Source organism: Zootoca vivipara, chromosome 2, assembly GCF_963506605.1.
Source record: "Zootoca vivipara chromosome 2, rZooViv1.1, whole genome shotgun sequence".
Taxonomy (NCBI): Eukaryota; Metazoa; Chordata; class Lepidosauria; order Squamata; family Lacertidae; genus Zootoca; species Zootoca vivipara.
Genome location: NC_083277.1, coordinates 82205139 through 82228270, shown reverse-complemented (window position 1 = coordinate 82228270; position 23132 = coordinate 82205139). Strand labels below are relative to the sequence as shown.

Sequence of the window (23132 nt, the reverse complement as noted above, 5' to 3'; positions counted from 1 at the left end):
CCAGGCATAGGCAATCTTGGCTCTCCAGATGTTTTGGAACTACAACTCCCATGATCCCTGACCCTTGGCCCTGTTAAGCTAGGGATCATGGGAGTTGTAGTTCCAAAACATCTGGAGAGCCAAGATTGCCTATGCCTGGTTAAGAGTAAGGTTGCTTATGCCTGCTCTTGACCATCAATAATTTTCTTTGAGTTTTAACTGGTATTAGCCCAGATTCTGAAGTAGGTCAAATCAACTAAGGACAATGACACCAAAATGTATCTTCTTCCAAGGCCCGTTGGGAACTGCAATTGATTGGTCTACTAAACTTCCAAGAGAGGAAAATCCCATCTCAGAATTAATGGGAAGCCTGAACTACACCTGGCCCATCACAAAAGTACTGCAAAGAACTACTAACAGCTACGGCTGGTCCTCCCAGATGAAGGCTACTGCCCAACAGCAATAGTTGTTGCTACTAGAGGAATGAGGATACAGAAAAGATTTTATAACATTTTATTTGTAGTGTAAAGATTCTATAGACATATCCCATACTCCCACATTGCATGTCAGGCTTCTGTCCAATAGAAAAATAAAGAGGCAGAGATACAAGATAGCTTTACAAAATGTATAATTTACAGCATTAAAACTATGAACTTCACTTTAAAAAAAAAAGAATCAAAATTTGGAGAACATATTTTTAAAAGGATACTGCATCTTGCAATGTCTCTGAATATGATACTAACAGGGAAGGGAGAAAAAGAGTAACACTTTTTCAAAAAAAACACAACAAACACCACCACACCAGGCACTCAATAGTGCCGTGAAGACAACACAGTTACAGATGTGCACACAAACTACTGTTGGGCAGGACTGCAGGCTCTCTTCACTCCTAGGGTCTAAAGTCAATTTAGTGTTCATATGTTTTCAAATGGAGCTTTTTTGTACCAAGGCCCTGCCCCTTCTTAGAAGGGATTCTTAAGTCACTAAGAAAAGCTGTGCCATAATGTGCCTCAGGCAATGCAATCTGACTCCTGAGGAACTGATGCTATCTTTTTAAAGGAGTCAAACTCCAAATGCAGGGCCACTATCAAATCAGCCATCTCATCCTTATGCATTCATCACCCCCAAAAATACCCAAGACTGGGGCCTATCCCATAAGGGGAGATGTGAATTGCAGCAAAAATATTCCCTCCGTACCCTCTGCAGATGACATCATTAGGTAAAGAACATTTTTAATGGTGGGGAACAGGGCTATACAGAAACTATGTACAAAAGAGGAGAGGTGGGTAAGGAACACAGTTGAAGGATACCTCTCCATCACCCAGGGTACTGCCATGCAACAGCTCCCAACTGCGGTGGAAGAGGGAACATGTAGGTCTTCAATGACAAGGGAAAATCCAGCTCTTTGCTGCTCAAGAGTCTTCATTTTTTTAATAAAAAAAAACAAGCACTACAGTTGGGCATAGGAATAATCTTTAGTATCAGAGAATGAATTTCAACAATAGCGATAAAACGGGGGTTTCCAGAGGAAGTACCACTGCATAACAGGTATTCCGATTTCACTCCCCCCCTAGGAAGTGAGCATTCTTTAGAAGATCCACAGGACAGCTTTTCCAGATCAGGATAACTGAGGTTTGTCTGTACCAACGTATCGAAGCAGCAAGGGTTGAGCTCGGCTCAGGTGACCCCGTCGAGAATTGGTGGCCAATCTTTGCTGGGCCAAGAAAGACTGGACTGGTGTAGAGGTTGATGATCGCTCCTCTGTAGCCCGCTGATGCAGTGCCAGGCCCTGCAGTGGGAAAGAAATGAAATATTTGGCTTGTGCCAGCAGACTCTTGGATGGAGATGTTCTTCACTGTTCTTCCTCCATAGGGCTCTGACCAGGACAGTATGCGTCAGAAGACACGAAAGTCTGAATTCAAAAAGGCCATGTTCTGTGATCCAGACATATATAGGATCATCAAAATGATCTACTGTAAAGAGCCCAACTTCAGACATTTTACTCAGTGTTTAGCAGCTGCAAAACACGTCTAGTACCAAAATAGTCAGAAAAGTAAGAGATTCTCAGGATGTTAAGCTCCACAGCAGTTATGCATATTGCCTGCCTGTATGCATTCAGAGCCCATGTTCTCCTGCAAAGCAGTATGCCAACCTTCTCTCACACCCCTGCCCAGTCCAATTCAAACTCACCATGTTATACCAAGCAGTGATGATGAGTTTCTCTTCTTGTTCCTGTTGAGATTTTGTCTTCTCAAAATCCGACTAATGAGATGAAGCACAGAAAGGAAAAAGAAGGTAGGTGGTCATGCTGCTAAACCCCAAGGCAGTGTGTGTATGTGTGTTTTTTGGGGGGGATTATGAAAGTCCCCAAGCTTATGCTGCCAATGCCAACCAAAACAGAGGGGAGATGAGAAGTGTACCTCTTCCTTTTTGATATATAGAGGTGTAGGACCTCAGTCTACCAATTTGATCCCAAGTGAAAGCAAAGTAAGGACAACAGAAAGAAACTACCGTACCTAGGCTACTAACAGGGTGGTCGAAACAGGCAATGCATGGCAAACCACTCATCTGGAATAATTTATATTGACTTTGGGAAGATAAGGAATTAATGCATTATACCCAAGACACCTGTAGCTTATGGGTAAGAGGGCCGCAGTGCGCACATCCTTGTTAATTTTGGAAACTTGTTATAATAAGAATAGCCCTGCTGGATCAGGCCAATGGCCCACCAGATGCCCTTGGGAAGCCTGCGAGCAGGACCAGAGCACAACAGCTGTGTCCCTTCCTGCAGTTTCCAGCAACTGGTATTCAGAAGCACACTCCTTCCAACAATGGAAGAAATACATAGCAACCATAGTTAGCAGCCGCTGATAGTCTAGTCCTTATTTAAAGCCATCCAAGTTTGGTGGCCATTACTGCCTCTCATGGGAGCAAATTACATTGTTTAACTAGAGGGGCCTTTGGCCTAATCAGGCAGGCTCTTACATAAGAGAAGCTGCAACCCTCATCCTTGAAAGAGGAAGAGGAGCTCACCTCCAGGTGGTTGATTTTCTTATCCTTTTCGTGCAGCTGGTTTTTCAAAGCCTGGATCTCCAGTGGAACTCCATGAGGCTGCTGTTTGGGATCCAGCTTCTTTATGACCTGTGAAAGGATAAAGAGAGATCTTCCATAATCACTTAGCTTTGGGAGGCTAAGACCATTTAGCTACTGAAGCAACACTGCTGACTGAATCACAGTAACCACAGGAAAGTGTGTACAATCTACAAAGCCATTCAGTGAGGCTTCACCAATGTATGCCTGTGCAGTGGCAAAAAGCACTGGAAAGAGTTGACTTACTGTGCAGGCTTTGTCCATATAACGCTTGTATCGTTCCTCCATGGCTCTCATATCTTCATCTTTCTTCTTCAAAGACTGCTGCAGTTCATCAATCTTCTTGGCAGCTGTTGAGAAAGGTGGGAACGTCAATGCTGTCACCTGACCCCAAAATGTGGACAGGGGACAGAAGGAGTAGCAAGAATCTTCACTTTATGCTCTGCAAGGTCTTCTGATTTCTGGGTAGCCCATCCCATCCCATTCTGGTATAAAGCAATGGATCTGCCATCCACCCACTTACTGTTGCTGTCCACTTTGGGCTCCAATTCATCAAGGCACTCCTTCTTCTTCTGAAGCTCTGCGTGGGCCTCATGCAATTTCTCTCTGACCAGGAAACAGAAAGAGAAACAGAAGCTAGGCATGCAGGTTGTCTTGAAGAATAAGGACCAGAAACCTGAAGGGCGTGGAACCAAAGCCCTGCTGTGTATTGCGTGACAGCATCAATATGTTGCTAAGCAGCACAGCTGGACCCATAACAACCCCAGATATGCATTCATCAAATGCAACAAAGAAAACCAAGTGAGCTTTAGCCCTTTCCAACCCTGCCCCTCAAACTGAATTGAATCACTTACAGGTGCTCCTCCAGCTTCTTTTGTAGGAGAGAAGACTAAAAAGAGAGAGAAATGACTGCTTAGAATTTTTATTTTGTTTGCAGATCAATCGGTAGTTAAGCTGTTGTTGTTGTTGTTGTTGTTGTTGTTGTCGTCATCTGACCACTAGAGTGAGCTAGTGCTATGTTCAGTATATCTGACAGAATACTAAAACCTGTGTAGCTATAGTGTACCCTGTACTCCTGAAGACCTCCTGCACTCAGGTTATGCATAAATTTGCTGACTTTGAAGGATTAATTATGGGGGCACTAGGAGTTCAAGGTTTTAGTTCAGATTTGTCTTCATGAACTAGGAAAGTTAAACTGGGGTGCTGCTGACTCAAAAACACTCTTAAAATGGTACGAAGAATTCCATACAGTTCTGCAAACATGGTTGTCTATGCAGGCATGACGGGGGGGGTGGGGGATAAAAATATCCGGTATACAGTAAGTGAACTAAACACAGCCAGTGGCTCACCTCTACGGTCAATCCTACTGTCAATTAACAAGGCTGCAGTAAAAAAACAAAAGGTCTTTCTATACCAGTTACTAATCCATTCATGGATTCAAACCTTACTCCCATCAGTAAAAGCCCAGGTCCCCTCCCTCCACCTGAGACCATTCAGGGTCTGTCACTCAAGTAGCATCAACAGATATGGGCAATGCAAAAGCTTTTACTTTTCAAGATTTACTACAGCTTTTACTAGGTGTGCAAATGTTGGTTTACATTGCTCAATGTCACATCAACAGCATTTCTCTTTCATCTCCAGCCTAAAAGCTCTCAACCATTGGGAAGTTTTTCCTCTACTGTACTTCCTTTTCAATTATCCCAGTAGGAAGAAACCTTCCTTTGGAAAATGCTGAACCATAATTGTTTACAGACTTATTAATATACAAGACTCACAGGGCAGTAACATGAACAGTTACTGATTGTGTAGGAGAGAGCATATCTCCTAAGAGATGTTGGTACAGTTAACTACTTTGCACCAATTCAGAAACAAATCTAGACTGCTCCTACCTTTTCAGATTATCAGAATGCCGTTTGGAACAGAAATTATCAATTCAAAACAGCACCTACCGTGTTTCCCCTTTTTTAAGTCGTAGTCATAATATAAGCCATGGCAGGATTTTTAAGATTTTTAAAATTTAAGACATACCCCGAAAATAAGACATAGGTCTACCTGCAGGCGCCCAGCAGCGAAGGTGGGAACGGGGCCCGAGGACGCCTCTGGCCAAAAATTAAGGGGGGGTGTCAGGGAGTTCAATTTGGGGGGCGGAGTTGGAGGGAGGGAGACGCCGCTGACCGGGCTCGTTGCCTTTTTCTTTTCACGTCATTTTTTCCTGTAAAATGCCTGCAAGCCGGCTAAGCAGGAAAGAAAGGGGAGACGACTCGCGCGTTTTCTCTCCCCGCCGACACCTTTTCCCTCTTTCTCCCCCCCCCCCCAACCACCACCCTGAGAAGCTTCCTCGATCCGGTGCTGGGCGCCGACCCGGCAGGCCGCTTCCTTGATCCGGCGACCTGCCGGGTCGGTGCTGATCAGTGCTGCGTGGAGCACCAGATCGAGGAGCCGGTCTGCAGAGTCAGCGCCCAGCAGCGCCGCACGGAGCATCGCCTCCTCAATCCAGCACGGTGTTGCTGGGCGCTGACTCTGCAGACCGGCTCCGTGATCCGGTGCTCCGCGCAGAGGGGCGTTTGGCGGCGGCGGCAGCCGCGCCGCCGGAACGTTGTGGGCTGCATGGCCCAAGGTGCCAGAGCGGCAATGGGGTGATTGGCGGCGGCGGGAGCCGCGCCGCCGGAACGTTGTGGGCTGCATGGCCCGAGGCAGAGCAGCGGCCGGAGGTGACGGCCCGCTGCAGCGTAGGTGACGGCCCGCTGTTTCTCTGGGTTAGGGTTAGGGTCGGATCGGGCAAAACGTGGCGCGCAGTGCAGGCGCGGGATAAGGGGCGCGATCCAGCCTCAGCAGCCCTAGCGACGGCGAGGGGGGCATTGCGAGCTTGCCGCTGGATGAAGCAGCCCCACCCCACCCCCTTCAGAGTCTCCGGAGCCAGATCCCTCAGCACGATCACTTCCCGCCCCCGCTGCTTAAGAGCAGCTGCCGGTGGAGCGCAGGGAGCCTGGAGGGGTGGCGAGGAGGGCAACCTGTCCATCTGCCCGCACCCCTCTCTTAACTGTTGTATGGTAACTTGGCAAAGAGGTTTCCCACCTCATCGTCCCTGCAGGCAGGCTGCCACTTTAGAGGGGAGGAGGGCAAGGGAGGGGGGAGTTCATTAATGTTTGGAGAGTCAGCTCGGGAAGGGGACAAAGGGAAGGCTTTAAAAGCGTTGCGAACGGGGAGATATTCCATTTTTTCCAGCAAGGTGTCCCAATGCAACGGCTTGAGTATCTCCTCTTTTACGTTGCAATCTGCGCCAGCTTTCGCAACCGATAGGGCTCCAGCGCCGGCGCCCAGAGCGGATCTATCCCTAGACAGTTCTTCCTTCACAAAACCCAAGTCTTGTAGCGCCGTAAAAAAAAAAGACACCCCCTGAAAATAAGACACCGTGTGTTTTTTTGAGGGAAAAAAGTTATAAGACGGTGTCTTAAAAAAGGGGAAACACGGTAGGATTCCCAGCTTTCCTTCTGCACTAAGAAAACTGAACTTGTGCTCCTCTAAACCTTCGGAATACGCATGCCCCTTAGCAGCTCTTGGCAGGTGGACCCAGAGCAGCACCAAGAATCAAGCAAAGACAGAAGGGAAGCAACAGTGAGCTTGCAGCAGAGTAGGTTAGATGGTGGAAGCAACACAGAATGTGAAAGTACTTACAATGGCCTGGACAGGACAGCCAGCAAGTCAGAAGGGAGAAAGAGAGGGCTGTTAGCATAGTGAGATTAGGGAAGTGAGGAGGAAAAGAGGTTTGGGCAGAAGGTCATGGTGAACATTAGAACAGGTCACAGGAGAGGGGACACGTGGCTCTCAAACTGGGGCAAAACTACACTTACAGCCTGCGAGTACTTGCTCTCCCTCCCCCAATAGGCAACAAGCCCCCAAACCTGAGAAAAAAGGTTCTTAGCCAAATAGCACTCCTTTGTCCAGCATAGCTACCATAAACTGCAATTTAGCAGCTCCTAAGACCCACAAGTGTAGCCTTATCATGGAATTTGTATGTTCAAGGAATCTCTACCACCCACATTACAGCAATCCTATCAAGCAGCAGTCGGTATCTGAGGATTAGCCCCACTCCTTTTTCATTGCGTCGAACCCCAAGGTAATTTGGGAAGGCTAAAAACTGCCAATATACAGGCAGAGTTCCCCCACTTGGTACACAGAGAGCACACAATCCTAGACTAGATGTTGCAACAAAGATCTCATTACAGCCCAGCACCTTTGTTTTGTCTTGGTTTAAAGTCTCCATTGAGAAACTGACAGGTGGGTTTATTCCACCAGTTTCCAATACTGCCACCCTGTAAGAAGGTCCGGATTCAGGCTGAGAGTAGACACCACCAGCCCCTGTGAAAATCTCCTTCAAAACCTCCCTGTGAGCCTGACTCTGACAAGGCCTCACAGAACCCTCTTTTCTCAAGCAAACTCACATCTTCTGCTTTGCTTCCTTGCTCCTGGAGGGCCCGTTGCAGCTCCTCTACTTGCACCTTGAGCTCAGTGATCTGTTGCTGGCTCAGTCTGGATGGAGAGAAGGGCAAATCAAATTAAAAAAGGCAAGAGAAAAGCCAGCTGCAAGCAGCAACAAAGCCCACAGGACTGTCTGTACAGATGGCGCCTAGCAAAAAGCTACTGTGATAAGTAGTACACCTTCAAATGGCTATTTATTTCTGAGCCAGGGCAATGAGAGGAGAAGGGAGCTTGCCCCTCACTAGTTAACAAAGGTAAGCTAGGACAAAATTATATTTTTTTAAAAAAAGAACTTTCCTAGTAGATCATGCAAACAGTGCTTGAGCTCAAGGACACTCCCCAGTTGACCATGCAAACATGGTTTCACTTGATGGGCCAACAGTAAGAGTTTCCCCACTGGTTTTTAGAACAGGAAGTAGAATATTGCCTACCAGATAAGAGGAAGAACAGTGAATAAAAATAATTCCAAAGGTTAAGAGGGACTGGAGAAGGCAGGTTGGATCTCCTAAGACCAGTGGGGACAAACTGCAAACTTTCCAGCTTATTGGATACCTTTGCTGTGCCTCTAGCTGGTTCTTAGTACGGTTAGATTCCTCCAGCAGCCCCTGCAATTCAGTTTGCTGCAGCCGATAGGACAGCTCTTGTGCACATAACATCTTGTTCTCATGCTGCAGCCGCACAATGGTCTCCCTGGCCGCAAGAAACACAAAATGTTACAATTATTAGCTGGGGCATTATCCAATGTTGTGGACCACCACAGCTTCCCAGCCCAACCCCCTTCCCCACTGCTTCATGTGGGCCCATTCTTGACCCCTTCCCCCACTCCCAGCCCTAAAAGCTGTACTAAAAGGCAGAACAGCTCATAGAGAAGATGCAGTCTGTAGAACTGGGGGCCAAAGCAGAGCAATGCATATTGGGATAGACAGTATTCATAGAGATTACCGTGCTGTATTATCTAGCCTATACATTAGGAGCATTCACTTAGAGCCTGACCTTTTTAAGATCTCATGACTGTATGAAGTAGAAAACTGGGGTACAGGCTTAAGCAAACAAGCTGAAGGTGATCTTGGGATGGCACTTGTTTCATCTACAGTATCAGAAAAATAAATCCAGGATAGCACCCCCTCACCACCACCACTTTCTCTTTTGGTGATAAAGGATGCCAGGGTAACACTGACTCCAACCTCTGGCTGATGGAAGTAATCAAGTATGATTATGAATAGCAGCAAGTCCCCAAATTCAAATAGGCCCCATAGGCTTTTGCCCTTCTGCCTTCAAGACAGGATCCCCAAGGGGGCAAACTTTACTTGAGTTCTGCTGGCATGATCTCAGCTGCTAAGTTATCCACCGGAGAAGCAATTTCTTCTAGGATGGTATCTGCAAGAGGGGGCGGGGGGAAGAAACAGAAGATACATTTATTTTTACTCTGGCTTTCTACCCAAAGGTACAGGTGTTGTTGGAGGGAAGGAGCCAATTGTTCCCAAATACTACCTTGCTATAAAGCACAACCCTCTAAGATGGGATCACTCAAGCTTTCCATGTCACTTGACCTAGCCAGGGCCGGACAACTCATCTACCCTGAGTTGGAGCAATAAAAGTGCAGTTATGGGTCCCAGCAGTATTTAGCAAAACATGGTCCACACTGGCATCAAGAGAAATACATTTAAACAAGAGAAGAATGAAGGCTGGGGAAAGCCACCCAGAGATGGGAGGTGAAACCAGTAACCTCACTTCAGGCAGCAGCCAACCATAATACAAGGTCTTCCCCTACAAGTTGGTTCAGGCAACCGCAATGCAGACCAAGCTCACACACAGGCTGTAGGCAAAGCTCTTGGAGATAGGTGTGTGAGATCCTATCAGGCTTAGCCTAAAATTTAATTTATATAATTTCTTTACCACCCTTCATTAAAAGAGATCCTAGGGTGATTTACATATCAGAACAATTAAGATCACAAATTACGTAATAAACATTAATTAAAATAAACCAGTAAAAAAGTTGTTCCATATAGCTGCTCGTAGAACTGTAGAGTTGGAAGGGACCACAAGGGTCATCCAGTTCAACCCCCTGCAATGCAGGAATCTTTTGCCCAACTAGGGCTCAAACTCATGACTTTTAGTCTCATGCTCTACCAACGGAGCTATCCGTCCAGCTTATAAAAACAGTCCAATGCATTAAAATCCTACCCTCTCAGCCTTCCTATGGCTTCTAAGAAAGCTAACAGATAAGGGAATCCCCTTGTCCGTGCCTGTAGAAAGTTCTTAAAAATGAAAACGACAGTATTTAATTCATTTATTTTTACTGCACCCTTCCATCTCAAAGGGAATCTTCAGGTGTAAACAACCATAGTAAAAAAATATAAAATACATTCACAAAAACAGGCATAACAACCAAAAAGGAATCACAAAAACGGAAGCACAACGCTCAATCAGCAACTAAATCAAAGGACATTTCAATAAAATAAATGTCTAAACAATATGCTCTTAAATCAACACCTAAATGCACAAAGAAGGGTCTAGTTGAATTTCCTGCAGCGAAAAATTCTGGGCACCAGCACTGAGGTGGCTCTACCCCCCCCCCCCCGGTGCATTTCAGATGGAACAAATCTCCCCTAATGATTGCAGCAAGTAGGCAGCTTCCCCATCTCTCACTGTGGCTGTTCGGGTATTAACAAACGTTAAATGTAGTTGACTGCCAGTTCACTGTAACTCCAGTGCACTTGGCCCTGAAACACATGTCCCTTTTCTCCTTAACATCCAATCTTTGTTCTGAGCCAGACTTTATTGGATTTCAATAGGGTGGGGAAAACTTCTGATACTCACCTGCTTGGTTTAGGAATTTCTGCTGTACCTGAGCACATCGCAGTTCTTCATTGGCTTCCCGTAAGGCATCCCGCTCTTCAATCAGCCTCTAAAGGGAAAGAGTCAGGAATCACTCCAAGAAAAGGACCACTTAAGCTATGGTGGGCTGATGCCATTTTGTACTACATTGTCCAAGTAACAGAAACTAGATGCTACTCCTGCCAGATTTCCCTATTCTTGCCACAAGACTAGGAGTAGAGACTCTCAGGCCAAATGCAGCCTTCAAGGCTCTCTGACATTTGGGACTCGCCCCACATGCTCTCCAGGCCTGCTCTGTGCCCTCCTTTACCAGGCTGGAATGAGTCATTGAACTGTGATAACGGATGGGTAAGTAGGTGAGCATGGTGCATTTGGGTGCATATATAAAAATATCTGTATGGACATACCTATATCTATACACACCTACCCACCACCAAGCTCGAGCTCCTGCGCGGCCAGAATGTAGCCCTTTCAATGAAGAGAGAAGTCACATCCATTGCTTCACCCACTTTCCCCTCTGGCCCCACCCACACTTGCATGCAACTTCCATAAATCTACCCATGAGAGGATGTGGGCCCCAAGCTGAGAAAGCTCCCTCACTCCTGGACTAGGCCTTCACCTGCAAGCCAAAGGAAACACTCATCATCATCTTGTGGTACAAGTTCTGCATTACCTCCTTTTCTTTTACCAGAGCCTCAAACTTCTCCTTGAGATTCTTGAACTCAAACTGCCATTTCTCCGCCTTCAAAGCCTCATCTGCATGTTTGTTGTGGAGCTCTTGCACCTGGAAGAGGGAAGAGGTTTTTTTTTGCTGTGCTTATGATCTTTGCCCTCTTCTCCTGCTGCAAAGCAATCAGCAACGCTGCTTTTCATTACAGATTGTCTTGAATCTATGTTTGGTATTGAAGTCCTCCCAAGATTGTTCGAGACAACAATTTTGCCTGCAAAGCCACAGCCACAGCTACAGCTACCAGGTCAATCTTGGTCAAATGGGTTTTGCCTTTCTGGCTCCAATGGTGCTCCAATCTATCTTTAGGATCCCTTCAGGACAGAGTATTGCAAGTGCATTTTGAAGGCTGCAGTCTGCTCAAATGCATTCTCCATTAACACCAATTCACCTGTCTCTTATGTGCCTCCAGCTGTACACGGACAGCATTTGCACGCCGAAGCTCCTCCTCCAGCTCACAAGTCCGCTGCATGTAGACGGTGTTTCTTTCCTCAAGCAGCCGAACCTGCCGCCGCAGGTCACCCAGGTCTTCCAGCTTCTTCTTGTAGGAGTCCACCATAGCCTCCAGCCGTCCCACCTTGTCTGAGGAGTGACTGCAGAACAGCAGGATATAGATATAAGTATAGGTATCTTTTACAGTTTTTAATGTCAGGTTACTCTGAATTTATTGGATAAAAAGTTGAGGGACAGAAGGTAACTCTACTAGCTATAGAAAACTGCTGTGTAAACAGGAATTGCTGCAGCAAGGTCAAAGGGTGCCAAAACTGAAACAATAATGGATAAGCAACAAGTATCCCATGCATCTTAAGGCAAACATTCTAAGTTGGATTGTTGCAAACAAGTTACAGTCAAATGGTAACTGTCCTTTGTTGGTTTGGACACAACAAACAAATAGTAAAGCATTTGATTCCCCGCTTCTCCTTCCAGCCACTGGGATGTGGTAGAAGAGGATGTATGAAAGCCCAAGGCTTGCTGACGCTCTTTTACATCACATGAAGTTATGGGTCAGTGCATCTATTCTAGAACTGAAGCACTATGTCTACATTTTTGTGTGAAACAGTCTAAAAATTGACAGGTTACAACAAAACTTGAGTTTGCTTTAATGTATAGCAAAAAAAAGAAATCTGTGTGAAGCTATCTAACAGCATGCTTTGTACAAAACTCACGAACACAGGAAAAGGAAGACTGGTAATAGTGAGAAGCTACAATGACTGCTGTTCCAGCACAGATGCCCATCCCCCTTGAACTACTAACATTCTCAATTAAACTAAATTCTTTACACACAAGCTGCCCCACTTCCACCAAATTCCAGATAGCAGAGATTTTGATTATTCAGCAGTACTAATTGGATTCCAAGTAAGAAGCCACATTCCACATATTCACTCAAAACTCCTGGACTAATTTGCTTCTGCTTTTCCAAAACGTCAAGCATTGGAAGAGAGACAGCATTCATCAGGGCCCCAGTGTATGGGCATGAGCCACCCACAAACCCTCTGGTGGGACTGTCAACTCTTCTCCATAGCTGCATTCAACCCTCAGTAGCTGTTGGGAATCTGTTTCTCTGCCATTTCAGTGGCAAAGATCACCACGTTAAACTTAAGGATGTGTGCAAAAACGGCCTGTCTACCTAAGAGTGTCCAAATATAGAGAGAAGCAGACCTCTGTTAGTCAGCAACTGCACTGGGAGGTTTGCCTATACGGCAACACAGCACACCTGAGGCCCAAGATTCACAAATGTGGAGTTTTGACACACAGCAGGCCCAGGCTGGACCAAGGGCTGCTTCACAAGCCGTAACACATAACCACGAAAATAAAAGGGTATTTTCACAGTTCTTGCAGCCAAGGCATTGAGGCACACTCACCGCAGCACATCCATCTCGTCTTTCAGTGCTTGGGCTTCCTCAGCTAGGCTGGTCAGCTCCTCATTGCGGTGTTGAAGCTCCAGCACTTCCTTTTCGAGATCTTCACAACGCACTCGGAAGTCATCTCTGCTGCTTTCCAGCCTGGCCAAACACATCTAGTTAGCTTGACTTTTCTTCTAATTATTCTCTGGACTCCACTGCCTTTGGGCACATTATCCGGAGGGCAATATAACCTCCCCACCCCAGTATCTGCCTTACCGGAAGTTCTCCTCTTGCAGCTGCTCTATCTGGGTTTGAAGCAGAAGCAACTTCTTGCCAGTGAGCCCAGCAGCATCTGACTCAAGGGAGCTTTTCTGCTCCCGGAGACTCTTGTTCTCTAGCGCCAAAGTATTCTTTTCTTCCACCAGGTTGGAGATCTGAGAGAAGGGAGGAGGAAGACTAGTTTCTAGGAGGTGGTCAAGAAATAGAGCTCTAAGTTATTAGTCCAGCTAATAACTTTGCGGATTCTCCCAGGTCCTCCGTAAGCCCAACCAGCCTGTGACATTCAACCTCATTCTAGTAGTGCCCTAGAAAAAGCGGGGAGCGGAAGCATAGCTCCTTAAGTCTTGGCTGTTCACTTTGTTCCCTTGGCTTTAAGCAGGCTGAAGAGAATCCTGCTCTTCCACTCTCTATCAAATTGCTACATGTAGCCACAAGCAATCGATTCCTTTTGCTGCTCTAGCAGACATGTCCCTAGATTTTGCAAAACTATGGAACCATACAGTGGGTAACAGAGTAGGCTTAACATACATTTGCATGCATGTGCAAAATAATGCCTACAGCTGGCCTCCTGCCCCAACACGCACAGCAGCTATTAAAATTAGCCTCATCAGGATTCCTCTTGCACCAGCTCATTTGGCGGGAAAGAATTTTTATCATCCACACAGGTACTACTAAAGCATGTGTGAGCTACTGGAAGGAACTGCTAGCAAGCAAGTTCACTTCCTCTCTCTGCACCTCTGGCAGACTTTTTGCCAAGGACCTATGCTTCCTGAATGGAAGCGAAAACTTTATTACAGCCACCTACCAACCTGCTGCAGGGATCCAGAATTGCTACGAAGATTAAATGCTGCCAAATGAAGAGGCCACAAAAAAACCCTCAGCCTGTATATTCATCCCCTAAACCTAAGTGATTCCAGAATCTTCATATGCAGTTTAGAACCTAGAATGCAGAAATGTGGATTTGTAGCTGTTTTAGTACAGAGTCTGAAAGCACTTTTAACTCAGGCCAGGCCCCACCCTGTTTCTGTACTGGGTGCAAGCAACTCCTCCAACACTCTCAAGCAGTTGTTAACTTGTCAACATGGCACATGCTCATGCAAGGAGGTTAGGCTGGCCCCACCAGGCATGGGGCTCCACTGCTGGGTGAGCAGGTCTGTTATCATAGGCAAGAGCATGGGAAGAGGGAAGACACTCACCTTCTTGAAGGGGGCTGCATCTCCAGGGGCACTTTAGCACCTTGGAGGAGTAAAGGGTTTGTTTTTGTAAAGGGAGCGAGATCAGCCTATCCTTTCTCAGGTCCCCCACAACCCACCCTTCCTGCAACAACCAAAATCTCCACAGTTGCACTGTCTGCTCTTTAAATTTAGCCCCTCTGCCGGACACCAGTCTTGTTCATATGGCTTTAACAGGTAAAAAGAGGCATAAAGCCCAGGAACACTGAATCCAAGGTCAGCCCCAGAACTACCAAGCTGGTCTTGTTCTTCGTCCACAGCAATCTCAAAAACAATGAGGGAAAGAACAGATGTGCATTAGGAGGAGGGACACGGACTCGCACACCACACTGCAGCCAAGCTCAGCTGTCTCCATGCAGCCCAGCAAGCTCACACCAACCACAAAGAACTGCACTTCCCACCCCACCCCGGAAGCTGGACTGCATGAGGGAGGAAAGGAAGGCTGGCCCTCACCTTGCCTTCATACAGTATAAGGAAAGACAGAATATCCAAATGCCCAGATTAGGCCCGGTCCCCAGACACCACCAACTCAGTGCACATGAAGCTGTGCAATATGGAGAGGCAGGCAGGGAGGGAAGGGGAGAGAAAGGATGGTAATCAAGATAGCAGTTCAGAAAATGGCATGTCAGGACTCCTGCAAAATTCCAGCACAGAATAGATACCAGGGGTGGGGAACCTGTGGCCCTCCAGATGTTATTGGGAATCCTATCTCTCATCAGCCGCTCAGAGGTGACAGACAATGCAGTCAACGAAACGTTGCGAGACAACAGGTTCCCCATCCCTGATATATACTTCCCCATTACTTCCAAGGAAGGGCAGAACCCATTGGAGACCTGATGGTGCTCGGTAATTTTTCATTGTTCCTATGAACAGTCTCCTGGCTTCCTCCACCTGATGCACATTGAGGAACCTTCTTTTAAGTCCACAGCAAACAGAGCTGGTTTCCACCTCCAATATTCTTGGCTCCCAAGAGGCACCCACCTGCTGCTCTAGGTCATGGCAGCGCTGGCGCATGTCATCCGTCTCCTCTAGGTCATCACTGAGGAAGTAATACTTCCTGGACTACAAAGGAAAACCGGAAAGGTACAAGGAGTCAGTTAGTCAGTCAATAAAAGTCTATATACTACCACAGACACTGAGCAATGCAAGCCACTCATAGTAGCCCAAGCCTAGCCTTCTTCCTTCGCATTACCTCATCTGGCCCCACCAAAAAAAAAGGACCTCTTTCTCCATTCCTGCTCAGCCTACATCTATTGAATTTGCACCATTAGGGCTCATGCCGCCCACCCACTCTTAATATATATCACAAGTACCTGGCTGTCAAAGTTCCCATAAGTCTCTGAGCTCAGCGTGTCCGATGAATCTTTGTTTAAGAGCTGCAAAAGACAAAGAGGCTTGGTAACTGGACACATAGAGGTGACTCACAGAACTTTCTAAGCCCTGTATTCCAGGAAACAGCCATAGGTTAACTAGAACATCTTTCATCTAATGAGCACCAGGCCTGGCAGCAGGGAGTGGGCAGGACTTGGGGGGGGGGGACTAGCACAAAAGTAGCAATCATTACCTGGGAAGAGGCAAGATCATAGGCTGAGAATGAGGGGCACTTCCTGACCAGGGAGATCATTAGCAACACAAAGCAAACATCCAATTCCAGAGCCTAATGGCTTGCATCTAGGCTGCAGGACATAGTCACACTCACCTCCTGTATTGCTGTCATAACAACATGCTGCACAGATTCCTCCAGGGTCATGATCTGCTGGATGTGATCTGCAAACAGATGAGGCTGGGCACTCAAGTTACTCTCCAACTAGTTCCTTCCTCCTCTGGCCAGATTCCCTCCCCTGCCCCAAATCATGCAGCCATGAGGGTTGGTACAGCCCCCGCGAGTGGGGCCCAAAGTTCAATGAAGTATTTTTGTGGGTGTGGCAGAATGTCAGATCTCTCTCTCTCTGTGTGTGTCTGTCTGTCTCTCACTGAACCCTCCTTCTGTCTCAAACTTATTTAAGAGGCTGATATCCCAACTAGTATCAGGGGCGAAGAAATCCGAGAGGAGAAAACCCAGGGAGAAAGATTGGAAGCTCCAGCTTAAGGAGATCCTGAAATTATATCAATAAGGCAAGAGACACCTGAATGGAGAGGACTAATGATGGGAAACTGTAAGTCCCTGTAAGCAGGACAGCAATGCTACAACAAGTTGGGCATATGCTTCCTAAACCCCACCCACCCACAGCAGGTATTTAAAGCAGCCATTGCAGAGTCATCCTCATGGCACAGATGCCCATAAAGCTCCACTGTGACATCCCCCCCATCGTAATTGTCATTTGCATACATATACCTTGCTTCCTCTCACAGCTGATGGCACAGCCCAGTACCAGCTGCAGTAGCTTGCCCAGCTCAGCTGTGTCAGACAATTCTCCAACCAGAGCTACATCAGGCAACAGCTGCTCCGGGACTTGGTGGCCCAGGACCTGAGAAGACAGCAGTGGATATAGCTCCTGACAGCCAGCAGACCTTTCACTGTTGCTGCCACCTATTCCACCTATCTCACTGCGTCTGTGACAGCAATTTGCCTGGGAGAGGACACGTTACTTTTCAGTATCTTTATCTTAGGTTTGAAATCTGCCACTTGTCCAGCACTAGTCTGTGGTAAGCCTCCAAGCGACCAAACAATGAAGCTTTTGAAACTGCAACAGGCTCTGTCAGTGGGCAATAAATGACTTGCACAGGCATGTGAGGAAAGGTGAAATTTTTTTAAAAAGAAGTTATGGGCTAGTATCTTGGGTGGACTTGTTAGCAAGACTGCCTGTGCTAAGGAGTATTTACTACTACTACTACTACACTTCAATCCCATTCTTCCTCCAAACAGCTCAGGGTAGCATATATAGTCACCACCCAGGAAGCTTTGGAGTTAATCGGGGATTTGAAACAAAATCTCCCCAATCTAAGTCTCCACTGGCTGTCAACTGTGTCTTGGGAGTTCTGTACACAGAGAAAGGCACACCCATAGAAAACCAATAACCTTTACCCAGCTTTTCTAGAGCAGAGCTATTTCTATTATTATTATTTATTATCATTATTATCATTATTTATTACCCACCCTTCACCAGCAGGTCCCTGGGCAGACTACAACAATCTAAAATTCAGTATTAAAGCCAGCTAAAACTAATTACCATCAAAGGGATAGGTGGGTCCTGGGGACAAAAAAGAATGTTAGACTGGAACCATGAGCTCCATCTTTCAGTGATGGCTTCAATACAGCCAGGCTGAGTGATTGTCAGAGTTTTGTTCCTTAGCATTCACCTGCTGCTCTACTTCCTAAGCAGAGACCCTTAACTTTCATTGGAGGCTTGGGCCATGCCCTGAAATACATCACCACCACGCCAGCAAAGCCAAACCAGAAAAGGTACTCACATCCTGGGAGTATTCAACCACACTCTGCAGGACCTTCTTCAAGTTGCTCACCTGGAGGCAAGATAGAGGATGAATAAAAATTTCTACTATATTTCCCCTTTCCAAAGGCCATACAGCCAACAAGCATATTTCCCATGCTGGTATGGAAAGAAAGAAAGAAAAAAGCTGGTCATGCTCAGTCATCTTCAGAACTACTCTGATGGGAGAGAAGAGTCCAGGGTTGATGCAGGACAGGCATCCAATTGGGGTGAAGAGCCCTTCCTACCAAATCCCACCCTCATCTTCAAATCACAAAGATGGCTGATCAACCTAAGGCAGCTAAGAAACCCTTAAAATTGAACAACTCTGCTTTCAAGGTATTGCTAAGTCAGAGCCTCATGACTTCTGGAGTTCATTTCTTGGCAATTATTTGGGATTGCTAAGCATCTATGTCTTAGAGACCGCCACTCACCCCATTCTCACTTCATACCTTCAACCTCCAGTTGTCACCGGCATCATCTTTAATCCTCAAGAGCCAGGTTTCATTGAACCAAGATGGGTCTCTGGAAATGAAAACCATAAAGCTGTTGCCTTTGGTTCGGGGGCAGAAAGCAAACTGAGCAACTTTGTAATCTTGCACATAAGCTTTGTGAAACAGATTCCATAGTGGCTTTTCACCAGTCTAGAGTCGAGCTCTGCTGTCTTCTGTCTCACAAACAGCTTCATTTACATTGTCCCAATGTGACAAAGAAGGCAACCACAGGAGCTTTCTTGCTGCTAAGCTGTTGTCTGTCCTTCTCTAGTATCAAACCGTCAAATTAACTCATTAGGGAGGGAATTCTGATTTCTGGCAGCACAAACTTAAACAATCAACCCGCTAACCAGGGGCAGAGATCAAAGAGAGATTTGTGGGGGAGTGAGGGGAGAATTTTGCCATGCTGGCCATGGTAACACTTGTGAACACTCGTTAAGATAACCACCACGACACTCACATTTTGTGCAGCACCTGGGCAATCGTGACCCCACTAGCCAAATCCTGTTCCTTGGCACATGGAGATGGAACATGAAATGTCTGCAGCTGGAGGAAACAAATCAAATCAGCAAGTGAACACTTTAGGTGCGAAAATAGTGAATTATTGGATCTCGGAACAGAGGAAGCCTATTCTGAACCAGCCTACAGGGGCACACAACTTGAAATCTGTCAGGGCTGCTGGTGACAAGTGTCAATATCAAAGAAAAAAAAATGCACTTTTTCTGGATAACTAATCTAATGGGAATACATCCATAAGAATGAAAATTGTGGAGTTACAAAGAATCTTGGCTGAAGGTGGCAACCCTATGTAGGTTTAGGTGCACTTGGGCTCCATGATTGGACACCGAGATCTTTAAAACCAAACTTGAAAATCTATGCCAATAGATAAGTCTGCCACAAGACAACAGTGCCTGCCACACACATGCACCCCCCCCACAATGAGCTCAGCACGAGTACTCCCACATGCCTGCAAGGCGCTGATATACACAATGAATCACTAAGCAGAGGCAGCCCAGCTGTCACGCTCACAGTCAGGGCATCCTTGAGTATAATGAAATAGAAGTCTTCCAAGCTACCTCCTGCCTAGAGAACAACTACAGGATTTACACCTAGGAGATTTAAGAGTGGCCTTGGTCCTCTCCTCCAACACGCACACAGTCATCCCTGCTTGTTTCCCCCTGATTTTAACCTTGCTCCCTCAATTGCAACTAACAGGTTAAAACAACACATTAAAGTTTTCATAATAACCAAAAAGATTACCAAAACAAGTAAGTTTTCCATCTTTGAATTATCCAGTCCAATTTGGGGTTTTCTACAGGGCCAGATATTTCTCTTACCTACCTCACTATTGATTGTTAATGTGCCCTGTTTGGAAGATGGTGGCTACACTACATCCAGTGAATGCCACAAACACCCTACCTTCCTCTTTATTTTGCGTACCTGCTCCTTAAAATTTCATTTGGTTGATGTCCTAATTCTTATGGTTCTCAACTGAAACAGCTAAGTGGCAATACCTTAAATTGGATTAGGCCCTATTTGTGTCATATTATCAGCCTTTCAAGTTACACTGAACTCTCAGTTGTGCAGAAATCAGATCCCATAGCTCTTCACTGGAATCAACATGTTTAGACCAAACTTACATTTTCGGAAACCATGTGTGCCTACCTCCTCCAAATTGTTTACCCCTCTTAATACAAGTCTCATCAACTACCTGCATGAGGTAAAATACTGATGTTTTTCCTGAGATACTGCATCACATATAAACACAAGTATTCAGGCCTCCTTTAGTGTCAGCGACTGACATTTGACTTCAACATGCCAAAGAGTAGAAGGGCCTCTCCTGTTGGGGGCAGTCTTTACAGGTCTTGCCATGTGAAAGCATCCTAAAGTGGTCCATCTTAGAGCTCTGGCTAATAGCATCTTGCATTAGTAAATTATTTCCTAAATATCCAGGTCCCATAAACAAAAGACCATTCCTTGTTAGCTGAGAGCCCCCAACAGCATCTGTGGACCCAGGCACAGGGGTATTGAGGAAAAACAGTGTTAGGGCTGCTCAATTCAGCGTAAAAGACTCCTGTGCTTTTAATACTTGGGCAGGAGAGACAAGCTTGACAGGTTCAGCTCCTTCTCTCTTACTGCTGCAGTGCTACGAAAGGCTGATCATACCAAAATCCTTCCTTGTATGACAGCTGTTGCATATAGAATCTAGAAACAACAACTCTAGTATTTTCTGCCCTGGGCAGAGATAGAAGCATCCGGGATCTTTGGCCTGATGGGTTAGGGAGAAGGTGATTAGCAATGGAAGAACAAGGTTTTCTCATTACAGCTATTAGTGATAAACAGGACATAGGGCAATCTAACCAGGAAGCTCTTGGAGGGCAGAGCAGCAGCCACTCTTAAAAAGCCAAGCGGCCATTCTTTAAGTCAGGCACAGTGCTGCTCTAGTTGTTCGAACACTAGTTTTTCCAGCAAAAACTAAAAATCATTTAAATCTAAAATGTGACAATAATGAAGTATACAAATATAAATATCACACAAATATAATACTTCAAAGATTCCTCCGGTTGGTTCTAATTGCTAAAGAAAACGTTTTCCAGACAGAAATATTTTCCTTGAGCAAGTTGGTGAAGCTTCTGAGTCAAAATCCACTTATTCTTCACCATCTTAATGCAAAAAACAAAAAGTCTTGTGGTACTTTAAAGTAGGAGGATGGTATTCAATTAAATAATTGTGAGAGGGAAAATGGCTTCCACTTGTGCAAAAAGATTTCCTTCCTCTGCCCCCCCCCCCCGCTATCCCCAAATCTGCTCTGGAGAGTTGAGGGAACCCACAGAACAGATTTAGGGAGTACATGGGGGGGGGAAGTATCATTGCACAAACAGAAGTTGTTCTTTTCACACATAGGGGAATTTAAGGGTACTCTGAATACAACCCTAACAAATTTACTATGGCATAAGCTTTTGTGGACTACTACACCAGATGCACGAATTGTTAACCCGAGTTAGCAGATACACACGGTGTGGGGGGAGTGAGTGAAAGTCAGCAGTGAGGTAAGCAGCAGGGGTAGAAAGAAATGCAATGCAAAGGGTACAGACTGTGGCAATTACAGTAATGCTTAAAGTTGTCACAGTAACAATTCACAAAGCATGGTTGATTATCATAAAAGCATCCTGACATTTGTAAGCTACTTCAACACACGCAATAGGAGAAAACCCTGTTACCTTGATTTGGCTCACAGGTGACACAACTGAATTTAACAATTCAGTAGTTTTCGCATTGTAGACTTTATTACACATATGGCCCAAAAGCATGAATGTTAGTCAGATCCCTGAATCTTCTACAGTACTCAAAACACTGAATCAAATTAATGGACAAATAGCAGCTTCCACAAAGGTTCTCTCAAGAATAAGCAAATCAACACAAATAAATGTTTTTCCTTATTTCAGGATTGGTATGAAATGGTCCAGTTTGGAACTGGGTCCCAGTTGAGTAGCATATAAATATATTTCCAATAATCCAGTCTCTGGCTCTCTCACATATTTAACCTCACCAATTAGACTGGTCTGAACTATAGATTGAGCAAGTGTTGCCTTCTTTCTTTTTTTAACATTCCAAGTTGTTTTAAGTTTGTTCCTCTGATGAACTACAAACCTCTATGTCTTGTTATACACATTTTTAAGCAGGCTGAACTAGATTCTCAACCTCACTCTCATTATGTTACGCCTTGGGGAATTTGGCAAGATGGGAATTAATCAGATACCCTTCATTGTTCAGCATTTGGTGCTGGGCACAGCAGGTGGTGGGGAAAGATTCTTCCGGTGGAAGGACAGAGAAACAGAATCTCAAGGAACAGCAACCAACAGTTAGAAGCCCTAATCATTCCAGTTTTGGACACGAAAGAAAAAGCTAGTTTAAAGGAGCGGGTGGAGGGAACGGAGATAATCCGCAGCGCCAGGGGGCAAAGAGCGCAAATGCAGAGTCACTATGTGTCGAGCGGAGCCTACAAAAATAACCCGAGGCTTTAAGGCAGACTTGCGGCACCGGGAGGTTTTTAAGAGGATTTGGGAGTTGAGAAGCGGAGTTGGGAGGTAGCCGGGAGGCCTCAAGACTTTCCTGGAAGGAACTCCAGGGGCTGAGAAACCGGTGCTGCTAAGTTCAGGCCTTCGCCGCAGACTTTAACCGACGTTTCTCCCACCCGTGTTCACCAAACCAGGTGGTTATTACAGGTGTCCAGGGTGATTACATGCACACGATACATTCATACACACACACACCCAACACGCATCCTCTGTCGGTGCATAATACTTATGGGTGGAACAGCGGGTGTAAAGCACGTCCGTGAGGATGCAGAAACGTGAGCGGGAATCCCGGGTTAAACTAACCCGGAATAATAAAAAGAGGGGCGCGTGTGGCCTTGCAGGCCATTCTTCCCCTTCCCCAAGGAAGGGTTATCCCAGGCGGCTAGGGGAGGAAGCCGGGCGAGAAGGCACCTGTTGAAGACAGTGGGGGGGGGCAGTGGAAGCGGGGGTAACTCGGGGCTGGTGGCGCCCTACGAAGGTGGTGGCGGGAATCAGCCGAGCGGTGGCGGCGGCGGGGGACGCCCCGCACTCCAGCTCCCGAGCTTACCCAAGTGAGAAGCGCCCCGCAGCGCCCGGCCGGGCCCGTCTCGCTCATGTCTCCGGCGCTGGAAGCCGCGGTACTCCGAGCGCCACGCCCCCTGCTGGCCTAGAGCGGCCCCTTGC

General features: G+C 46.2%; 1 protein-coding gene across 1 annotated transcript; it reads right to left on the bottom strand.

Moving 5' to 3' along the window:
* Positions 1-478: 478 nt before the first annotated feature.
* Positions 479-23125, bottom strand: HOOK2 (hook microtubule tethering protein 2). The gene is made up of 22 exons (XM_035104920.1): positions 23017-23125; positions 18851-18936; positions 18349-18421; positions 17880-17930; positions 16804-16936; positions 16168-16235; positions 15782-15844; positions 15450-15530; positions 13234-13391; positions 12976-13116; positions 11505-11706; positions 11060-11170; positions 10369-10456; positions 8856-8925; positions 8101-8238; positions 7512-7599; positions 3924-3958; positions 3593-3675; positions 3316-3419; positions 3013-3120; positions 2170-2241; positions 479-1768 (listed from the first exon to the last, which is right to left on the bottom strand). Exons 1-22 carry the CDS (start codon positions 23062-23064, stop codon positions 1598-1600), a joined length of 2172 nt encoding a protein of 723 aa, XP_034960811.1. The 5' UTR covers positions 23065-23125; the 3' UTR covers positions 479-1597.
* Between the last annotated feature and the right edge of the window lie 7 nt (positions 23126-23132).